An 11447-nucleotide genomic window follows, 5' to 3' on the forward strand; every position below is an offset into this window, starting at 1 on the left:
CACCTGGGCCTCTTGTCCCTCTCCTTCAGAACCATTCCCCTGCTCTCTCAGCTAACCTATTGGAGCATGGAGAAGGAAACTTTTGCTATTTGCTTTCCTCTTCCAGCTACATGTTCTGGCCTTACTGTGTGGAAGCAGGAGAGCCATAGAGATGGGAATGATGCTGGCTGAGTGGGAGGATATGATGGAATAGTGAAACATTGTGATCTTTCACAACTGAAAGGCTCCAAGTGAAGTGCAAGGCTCCCGGATGTGGCCATGTGACCACTAGTAGGGTCACATGGTTCACTGGTACGTGTTGTCCTAGAGGTGAAACCTGGGCTGTAGGGAGTCAGGCCAGTTTCACTTCCAAGACAAGCAATGGGACACAATCAGGATAGCCAGACAACATCCAGAGAGCCCCCCAACAACTCTTTCACTCACACACACTTATACACTCTCCCTCACACCTACACCTACATATACATACATATACTTACATATACACTCCTACACACAACACTTACACACTTACACACACACAAACGCCTCCACAACAGGCCTTCTCATGCTTTCTCTTTTGCCCCAGATTGAAGGCCCAAGCAAAGGATGTTATAGAAGCTCTTGGAAGCAAAGAAATCAAGAACATGAAATTCAGGTCAAGCTGGGTGTTTGTTGCAGCAAAGGGTTTTGAGCTCCCTTCAGAAATCGAGAGAGAAAAAGTGAGTGTCTTTCCCCATTTCTTCTCAGACAGGGCTCTGGTGTGTGAAGGGTGTCCCTTCAGCGGTCACTCCCACACAGAGCCCTCCCTTTACTTCCATCTCATCTTCTGGTTTCCACTACAGACTGCACATTGGTTCCAGTTACTGGTGGTGACTGTTCTGTTTGGGCAGGAGGCTAGCCTTCTTTAGTCTCTCCTCTGGAGATTGCAATCACACAATGGATGGGGGCTGAGGGGATTGCCTGAGGTGTTATATATGAACTACTTGCAATACAGTAGGTGGCAAATAGTATTGGCCCTGGACAGGAAGACTTTGACTGGTTGCCTTCCTTAGAGGAGTCAGCTGTAGCTTGATGCATAGTTTATCAAAGAAAAGAGCCAAGTAGGGAAGTGAGTGATGTTCTGACTGAGCACCGTGTCTCCTGTGAACACTCCAGCTGGTGGGTGGTGCTACATAGCCTTGTGAGGTCGATGCCTCTGGGAACCATCACACTGGCCGTTTTTAATAGACATAAGTGAGTCTGAAGTCTATGGCCATACCACCCTGAACGCGCCTGATCTCGTCTGCAGAGAAGGAGATGGACTGAACCATGAAGGTCCCCAGCTCTGATAAGAAGCTTTCTACTTTCTACTTAGCTAGGATTCTCAGAAGGCGGAGCTCCACCTATCTCCATGGTCACACCAGGTCACATCTGATTCAGCTTGCGGCTTCGCTTCCACTGCCTGGAATCATGGTTTAAAGAAGACAGTGACAACCAGGATCAGCTGAGCCTCCTTTTGGAGCATGGCCTCTCCTGGGAGGAGGGGGTGACATCCAGGCCACTATTACTAGCTTCAGAGATCTTGGAACTTCTTGGATAGCCCCTTCTCTGAAACTGAGGAACTTGGAGGCCATGGCCACTTAAAGCATGGTTTCACTGTGACTCCACTAGCCTGCACACAGAAAGACAGCCCTGCAGAGAAGACACTTCTTACCCTGCTGTATCTGAAGACCTGTAGGCAGTAGAGGCCTCACAATCACCTTAAAAGGGAGAAAACTTTGCCTGGCAGCTCCCTACACCCACAGGGGTTGAGGGGAGACAGGCATGAGACGAGGGACAAGGCGGGCCTCAGGGCTAGGTTTGTTGGGGACACATGGTTTTGAACAGGCTGTGGTTTTCCTGTCAGTCCATCGTTTGATAACAGCAGCTGTGGGGTGGGGAAGCACCTTGCTTGCCTTGGATTCTGGTGCCCACTTTGAGAATGTGAACTCAGGATTTCCTTCACCCCAAATGACCCATAGCACTGATAGATATCTTCTCGGGCTGTGTGGCCTTTGACAAGCTACTTCACCTCTCTGTGCCTCTGATCCTCACCAGTGGAAAGTGGATAAAGACACACCAAAGCAGGCTCCTAATTTCAAAAACTACTCCAAAGCTGCAGTCATGCATGGCACTCTCTGAGGACAGATGTAGATTGAGTGAGGAGAGCTAGGGTTCCCTCATACCAGACCAGATGATTTTACCTAGTGAGTCAAGACCAGCTCCTCAGGGGTAAATAGTTTCGTCGATAAAGTGTTCAGGGAAAACCAAATATCACATAGGGAGAAAATGGATTTAGATCCCTAGCACAGCAATATACAACAATGCAGGACTGAGAAACCACCTAAATGTGGCAGAGATAAAACTGTCAAGGTCTCTCAGAAGGACAGCAAAATGAACAGAAATCTCTGTCTTGTTATCCTGAGCTTAGCAGGTACTTCTGGAGGAGCGCAGAGTTGCAGCAAAAGGAGAGGTAAATGTTCAGTTTCAAAATACAAAGTTTTCTCTTCCAAAGGACACATGAAGAAAGAAAGAAGCGAGGCAGGGTGGCACATGCCTGTCATGTCAGTGGAGGCAGAGGTAGGACAGTCAGGAGTTCAAGGCCATCTTTGGCTACCTGTGAGTTCAAAGCCAACCTGGTCCTCTCAAACAACAACAATAAATTGAGGAGAAGACCCAGAGAACAATTTTAAGAGAACATGTTCGCAAACAACAGACTTGTTTCCAAAGTATATGAAGAACTCTTACAAGTTAATCATTAAAAAGATAACCCAACTGAAAAATGGCCAAAACCTCGGAAGAGATGCTTCTTCAAAGATTATGTGCACACGGACTGGTAAAACACCTGAGAAAAGATGCTTAGTAGCCCGAGGCATCAGATCATGGTGAGGTGGAGCCTCAAGCTCACTGTGGCGGTTGTAATCATAACTTGCAGCAAGACAGGTGAGTGTTGAAGGGAGTGTAGAAAAATCAGAATTCTCACAAAGCTGGGAGAGATGCAAAATGATGGAAACTCCTTGAGAAACATTCTGGTAGTTTCTTCAAAATGAAAGAGACAGCCTAGCAAGCTTCTTGAAGGGTACTTGCAAGTGTGAAAGCCTTCACTCAGAAACTAGGGCACAGCTTTACACACAGTGCTCTTCCTCCCAGCAAGAGGTCAATGTCAACATGAGTAGCCGTAGAAGGAAGTGCTCTTCAGCCATGTGCAGAACTGAAACTCTGACATAAGCAATTTTCCTGAAAATGTTATGGCGAGTAACACAAAAATAAAAAGTTATGTATCGTATGATTCCATTGTGATACAGAATTTCTAGAATAAGCAGATCCAAAGGGTCAGGAAGTAGGTTAGTGGGTGCTTAGGGTGGGGAAGGACAGCAAGACGGCTGCAGAGAAAGTGACTCCTGATTCCGGTGATGACAATGATTTATTGATCGTAGTGACAGTTGCACATTAGGAATGTGCTAAAAACGTTTGAGTTGCTGAAACTCAACTTCAGCAGGTGAGTTTCATGGTATGTGAATTACATCTCTGTAATGCTGTCGTGTGAGAAAAGACGCTAGGCTGTGAGAAATTGAAAATATAGAGTCATAAAGCCCGCTCCAGTGCGAACGCATACTTGCTGAGCAACAAGCACTAATGCACTCTGAAAACTGCATGTGTGGGATCTGGAGTCCATAGTCCTGGTCCCACCGGTGACAGGTATACCAATGTGCTGTCCCTATAGCAACACTCTCCAAATGCACATTTAAGTGGATCAAAATGAAATAGAATCTGCAGCCCAGTTCATATTTCAGTAGCTGCTTCTTACAGGCTCTTAGACACTCTGCTAAGTCCTGCAGTAGACTGCAGAAGGGCCTCATCCTTTGGGAAAGTTCTAGAACTGCATTTAAATACTATTGAGAGACACACTGAGGCTGGGGTGTGGTAGTTCAGACCTATAATCTCAGTACTTGGAGGGCAGAGGCAGGAGGATCACTGTGAGTTCCAGGCTAACCTGGACTATAGAATAAAACTCCTTTATATCCAAAGAAACTGACGAAAGGAAAGGAAGGGATGGAAGGAGGGAAGCCAGGAAGTAAGTAAAGAAAAAATGACAAAGAATGCATGGAAGAAAGAAGGGGCAGGGACACTGAGAATTCTAACCTCAACCTCGGTTTGAGAAAATGCCACTATGAGACGTCTGTTCACATGACTTTGCTCAGAATAGACACAGACACAGTAGTTTTTGATGAGCTTAGTGGATAAATGGCACTCTTTTCTTCCCCTCACATAGATCAACCACTCGGATCAATCCAAGAACAGATACTCGGGCTGGCCAGCAGAGATCCAGATTGAAGGATGCATACCCAAAGGGCTGGGATAGCAGTGCTTGGACCTCAATAAATGTGTTTTGTACAGATACATACAGCTGGAATGTCCCAGGAGTCTGGTCCCTTGAAGTCCAGAATGGAGAGGAAGTGGTTGATGTGGATTTGAAGTTTGTTGTAAACCAACAAGACATTGTTACACTGATTCTTAGCTGCTGATGTTATCATATTTCTGTTTGCATAGCAGACGTATTCTCGAGCTGGGAAAAGCAAGCAGAAGGGAGTCATTATGGGGAAAACTGGATGTAGCACTGGAAGAAGCAAAACTCCTTGTTGGTTACTGAGAGTGTTATACTTGTGTATAAATCAGGCCCCTTGCTGCAGGAGCTCCTCTGGCCAGTAGCCTTTAAGAGACCACCCCAGCACTCTTCAGAGGCCCTTTATTCCGCTGTCACTCAGAACACCCTTGTTTCCAACATTTATCTTCTGGGGACTGAATGAGGCCTTAGCCAACATCCCGGGTCACCTCACATTTAGCTCTTAAATTTCCCCATAGGCTATGGATTTATTTGCTACCAACTCTGGCTCTGTGCAAGGCACTAGTTGGCAAGGAGGGAAGCTGGCACTGTGCCTTGGCCATGAACCTGCTCTCAGGAGGACAGTCATATAGCCGAGTCTCTGAGCGATTCCTTTGTAAGATATAGTCAGTCAGATGGCAAGTGTGGACCAGGTTAAGAATGAAGTCACTAGGGCAATTTGTCACTAACCAGAATCTGCTCAGACCTCCTTTTTGTGCCTTGCCACCAGAGAAGCCACTAATGCCCTCTATATGTGCACATATAGATGAATATACCTATATACACAGTACAATACGTACACAGAATCATAACCATGAATCAGTTGGGTTAAATGTTGGAAGAAGATACCTGACTTTGCTCTGTGGCCTCACCACAGTATGTAACGTGCATGTGCACACACACGCACTCATGTACACACATGCGCACCTACACACGCACAAATGCTGTAACAATAAATATAATTGAGAACACCTGGCACCCTGAAACCCAGCATCCTTGATATACCAGTCTACCCCAGTGTCTTGGCATGCAGGTGCATTGATTCTCACTGGGATGCATGGGACACCAACATCCAGCAGCCTGCATCCTTCCTATCCAATGCAGAAAGAAACTGGAGGACAACAGAAATTCAGCTTTCTACCCTGCTCCTGCCTGGGCATGTATTGCCCCCCACCTTATTCACTCTTCCCCCAGACATGCCAGGCCAGCTCCACAGAGGATACATCAGCTCCTCTGTAGGACACACAGTAAGCCACATGATCATGGCAGAGAGATGAGCCTCTGTTCGTACAGAGGTCAGTGAGTATTTAAGAACTATAAATGACCCAGTGACCATGGGGCATCAAGAAGTCCTCTGGCTTCAGAGGACAGGCTCCTCAGGAAGTGCAATCTCTACAGTGGCCCTTGCAGATCACAGGAGGGATCCCGACCTAGGCTTGACTGTAGGCACAGTTGCTTTCCTACAAATTCCTAGGCTGAAGTCTTGAATCCCAGTGCCTCAGAATGTGATATTTCTGCAAGCAGGACTATCATAACGTAACTAGTTAGAACTTGGGTTTGCTGTAATAGGGTCAGCCCTTTCCTCATGGCTGATGACCTCATAAACAGGGACAATTTGGGCACAGACCTGTATGTTGAGTACCATGTGAAGGCAAGCAGAATTCCGGTGATACTTCTACGAGCAGGGGATGCCTATATGTGCCAGTGATTGTCAGTAGATGGGGGATCCCTGGGCCTGATTTTAGCCTCAGGATCTCAAAGAGCATAGCTATGCTGCCCTCAGTCTTGGGCGTGATGCATCTTACTGTTAGATCACCAATCTCTTGGACTCAGATAAGCCCCAAGCATAATTGGCCAGACCCCTTTGGGCTTGAAACTTCTTGGTACTTGTATTAGTGACCTGTCTCATTGTCATGACAAAATAACTAACAAAAGCAATATAAGAATTTACCCACCTAGTGGAGCTTCATTGACCTCTGCTTTGATCACCCAGTGTCCCTGACTCCCATGCTAGGCACCGGAGGATCCAGACATCTCAGGCTCTGCCAGTCTGCTCTTCAGCTCCCACTGTGCCCTGCCCCTACCCCCACAGCCACACCCAACAGCAGCCCAGCCCTGCCAAGAAGCCACGCTCCTCTCTGGTATCCCTCCACCTGCAGAGAACCCCCAGCTATGGTCCAGATATGTTACCCAAGTAACGTGACCGTGGCCATCGTGGGGCAGAGGTTGTGATGCTGGCTTCAGAATACCCGGGTCCACAGCCACGATAATGACACAAGCAAAACAAGTGATATGTGGGCTTTAGGGACGTAGAAGGAGCAGGAAGGACCCCAAGCGTCTCCTGCGGTTCCACCCACTCTCTCAGGAGATAGTGCCTAGGGTGGGGAGGGTAAGTGAGAAGCTCAGGGGTACAGCTTTCCTAACTCAGCACCGATGAAAGCTGAGGCTTTTTGATAATGCAGTGCTTGGGGGTCACCCACACCCTGCAACCCCCAACTCATGCCGTTAGTAACCCCAATAAACCCATTAGCTCACACACAAAAAAAGAATTTGGATTTCAGGTCCAGGAATAATCTTAATGCATTTCTTGAGTAAACAAAGGGAGAATGTTTGTTAGCTATCTGATTGGTGGGCAGGTATAGAAAGGAGTTCTGATGTACGAAGAACTCAATAAATTGGTCATCAAAAGAACAAATAATCCAATAAAAAATGAAATACAGACCTAAAAAGAGAACTCTCAACAGAGAAATCTAAAATAGCTGAAAGACACATAAGGAAATGTTCAACATCCTTAGTCATCAGAGAAATGCAAATCAAAACAACTCTGAGATTCCATCTTACACCTGTAAGAATGGCCAAGATCAAAAACACTGATGACAACTTATGCTGGAGAGGTTGTGAGGTAAAGGGAACATTTCTGCATTGCTGGTGGGAATGTAAGCTCCTTTGGATGTCAGTGTAGTAATTTCTCAGAAAATTAGGAAGCAATCTTCAAGACCCAGTAATACCACTTTTGGGTATAAGGATGCTCAATCGTGCCACAAAGACATGTGCTCAACTATGTTCATAGCAGCATTGTTTGTCATAGCCAGAACCTGGAAACAACCTAAATGCCCTTTGACTGAAGGTTGGATAAGGAAAATGTGATACATTTACACAGTGGAGTACTACACAGCAGAAAAAATAATGATATCTTGAATTTTGCAGGAAAATGAATGGAGTTAGAAAATATCATTTTGAGTGAGGTAAACAAGACCCAGAAAGACAATTATCACATGTACTCACTCATAAGTGGCTTTTAAACATAAAGCAAAAAAAAAAAAACCTGCCCACAAATCAGCCCCAGAGAACCTAGACAACAATGAGGACCCAAAAAGATATATATAGATCTAATTTATTTATATAGGAAGTAGAAAAAGACAAGATCTCCTGAGTAAATTGGGAGCATCGGGACCTTGGGAGAGGATTGAAGGGGAGGGGAGAGGCAGGGAAGGGAGCAGAGAAAAATGTAGAGCTCAATAAAAATCAATAAAAAAAAGAAAGGAGTTCTGGTTGTAGTAGTATCTCCTACAGAGAAAGGATGCCAGAATTGCTAGGGAGAAAAGCTAAACTATAGGGGAATCAAAGGTTCTTGTACTAACCTACATATTTAAGGTATGATTAACACTATAAGCTAACCTTTTAGATTAATAAAGTGTGAAAGTGTCTATCCCATCCCGTGTCATGTCCCCTCCCATCCCCACCCCTGTCCTGACAGGATAATGTCTTTCAGCTGGGAGCAGTTTCCTTGCAACCTATAGGCGATGGGCAGGGCAAATGACCTGTGAGTAACCATGACAATCCACCTAAAGCGTATCAGCACTTTGGGCAGAAAGGCTGACAATGAGAAAACGCCCCCAAATATATTTTCTTATCCTGCATGTAGTCCCAGAGCATATGGAGGAAATTACAGGAGAGAAGTTTGTAACTTTTCATTCAAGGCTGTGAGGCTAGGCTATTTCTGGCAGTCCCTGGCCATCTGTGAAGCTTCTCTCTGTTTCTTTCTTGACCTGGTTAATTGGTTAATTAATTTCTCCTGTCACCAATATAAATTTCAGGCCTTAAACATAAGCAGTTAGTTATATGGACCTAAGATGCAGTACCACGAATTGAGGTTAAAAGTTCCTGCAAAGTGTTAATTGCTTAAGGAGTTTTGCCAATTCCACCTGTGCATTATCAACTGGACCCGGCCATAGAAGCTGGCAAGTGCTTTGGGTCCCTACGAGTCCTAAAGACTTTGATTCAATACACCAGACATCTGCACCTCCGTACTTGAGTTTTATCCTTGAAGAGTCTAGCTTACAATCCTACAGAGACACCCAGTCTAGCTAAATTGTACTTTATTGCCTTCTCAGCTAGCTAATGATGGAAAACAGGCTTCTAAGTTTCTCACCATTTTATGGAACAAAGGCTAGACTATAAGGGTGTATTTTACTCACCAGAAGCACACAGAAGTCATCCCTCTGTCGATCACTGGAACAAAGGTGCTCAATAAATGAGAAATGTGTTGCCAACAGTAGTGGGAAGAATCCTATGGCTATTTTATGGGTGAGATCATGTGTAGTAATAGGAGCGGCGGGCCTGCTTTTTGTCCCGCCCGGCTCCCGCACAGCTAGCTTTACACCAGAAATAACAACACACAAACTGTATTCATTTAAACACTGCTTGGCCCTTTAGCTCTAGCCCTTACTGGCTAATTCTGATATCCCGATCAACCCATCTCTAATAATCTGTGAGCACCAGTCTTACCGGGAAGATTCTAGGTCCATCCTGGATCGGAGCTGAATCGCGTCTGCCCGGGAGAGCAGAGCATGGCGTCTCTCTGAGGCATCTGCTCCCGAGAGGAGAGCCGTGGAGTCTGAGCTCACTTCCTCTTCCTCCCAGCGTTTTGTTCTGTTTACTCCTCCCACCTATCTTCTAACCAATGAGGGCCAAGCAGTTTCTTTTTATTTAACCAATGACCTTCCTCCATCAATCATGGTGTCCCACAAGGAAATTACAGGCAGAATCAATCTGTATCCATAGGCAATGGATTCCTAAACCTTGTTTATGAATTTATCCTCCATCAGACAATATCTTGTCTGATGGGTTGACTATATCAGTTGTCATCTACTGTGTATTTTTGCAGACCACCACAAAAATATTCCCACTATGGCCAGTTCTTGGCCAGGAGGAGCCAGGTGGCACCTGAAAGTCCCTGTGCTCTAGGGGCTGGGTCCATTTTATAAAATATTGATCAGGAGACAATATAGCTTTAACCTGTGCTTGCTCATTGTGTTAGGGTTCTGGTACAGGGGTCCACACAAAAGGAACTGTTTAAATGCCCCCCAGTACTGAGGGCTTTTCAATTAAATTCTGCTGTGTTAGGATCCTCTGGGATGGAAACTCCTGGGAACCCTTGTCTTTTGAGTCATGTGTGTTCCAAGGACACAGTGCTCAACATATTTATGTATTTATTGTCTAAGAATTTCATATATGGACATGTATTCTGACTAAATCCACCTCATTCCCTCACCACCAATTTTTGAAGTACCATATACCAACTTCATTTTTAAAAATACTCTCTGAGTTCTACTAAGTACTACAGTATGTGCAGGGGTGAGGCCCATCTTGTGGAGCGTGTGGAGCCTTTTAGGGGCTGTACCCTGAAATAAAGCGACTCTCCCTCCATAGCAACCATCAGTTGCTAGGCACTCCTCAGCCAAGGATGAGACGTAATGAGTTCCTCCCTGATCTGTGTTGGATTTTGGCTGGCTAAATCTCATGCATGTAGCCACTGCTGTCACAAGTTCATGAGTGCAATGGCCTTATCATGTCCAGAAAGCGCAGTTTCTCTGCAACTCTCCACTACCCCTGGCTCTTACTGTCTCTGTCACCTCTTCCGAAACAATCACTGAGACTTGTGGAAAGGTGTGATAGAACGTCCCGTTTAGAGCTGAGTACCCAACAGTTTTGAATGATGAGGAACTGATAATTAGATCTTAATATACACACATCTCCATACAAAACTAAGGTACAAGCACAAGGTTTATATTTACCATCTGCTATCATGCAGATGTCAATGGGTGCTGTGCATATGACCAGGAGCTCAAGCAAAGGAAGATGACAGGCAGGTGAGAATGTGTCCAAAGAGTGCAGGGATTGTTTGCCAGCTGGTTGTGGATCTATCTGAGTAAGGGATAGATGGCTTTAAAGGTGGCTACCGCTGTGGAAGGTACAACTGAGACCCTCACACCATTTCCTCTTTCTGAAGAATTGGGTTATCTTTCACCCTGGCAGTCCCTTGTTGCTAGGCTCAGCAGAGAATTATGTACCTTTATACTCTGCATGGCCCTGGGCAGTAAGACCAAGGGCAGGTAGAGAGAGCTGGAGATTCAGCTTCCAGCCTGGGACATAGTCTTAGCCAGCATCTTGGTTACTTTTCTATTGCTTTGATAACACACCATGACCAAGGCAACTTATAAAAGAAAGTATTTAATTTGGTTTATGGTTTCATGATGGCAGAGTAAAGGAACCCCCAAGAGCACATGACTTTGTCCATAATCATCTCACACACACACACACACACACACACACACACACACACACACAGAGAGAGAGAGAGAGAGAGAGAGAGAGAGAGAGAGAGAGAGAGAGAGAGAGAGAGAGAGCTGAACTTTTGAGGTGGGTGGGGGCTGGGAATACTCCGAAGTTCTTTCAGGCCAGGAATTAACACAACTGCTTGCAGCTTCTGCAGAATGTCAGTCAGTGTGCCTGGGGACTGGCAGGCTAGGCAGGTGCTGATTCTGTCAACCACAAGGGCTCTCACGGATCCCAGTTCTTTCCCCCATGTACAGGGTTCCTTTTCCCCGTGTCCCCCTTCCAGCCTTCTGCTAGCGTTGCCCCTTACTCTAGGCATGGTCACCTTCCTAGAATCACCGATCTCAGATCCATTTTTCCCACTCCTTTCTTTGAGTCTGAGCCAGGCATGATGATCTGAGCCAGGCATACTGTTCTGTTTCTCAACACAGACTGAATTGAGTCA

General features: G+C 45.7%; 1 protein-coding gene across 2 annotated transcripts in view; it reads left to right on the forward strand.

Moving 5' to 3' along the window:
* Nucleotides 1–4512, forward strand: part of Fam3b (FAM3 metabolism regulating signaling molecule B) — a 28030-nt gene extending 23518 nt beyond the window's left edge. For both annotated transcript variants that reach the window (XM_041673078.1, XM_041673079.1), the window contains exons 7-8: nucleotides 569–701; nucleotides 4274–4512. In XM_041673078.1, the coding sequence (XP_041529012.1) occupies nucleotides 569–701; nucleotides 4274–4363 (223 nt within the window). In that variant the 3' untranslated portion in view covers nucleotides 4364–4512. The remainder of the gene's footprint in view (nucleotides 1–568; nucleotides 702–4273) is intronic.
* Nucleotides 4513–11447: the final 6935 nt, after the last annotated feature.

This window comes from Microtus oregoni, unplaced genomic scaffold (genome assembly GCF_018167655.1).
Source record: "Microtus oregoni isolate MIOR12 unplaced genomic scaffold, Mior012 000023F_ref0000262, whole genome shotgun sequence".
Taxonomy (NCBI): domain Eukaryota; kingdom Metazoa; phylum Chordata; class Mammalia; order Rodentia; family Cricetidae; genus Microtus; species Microtus oregoni.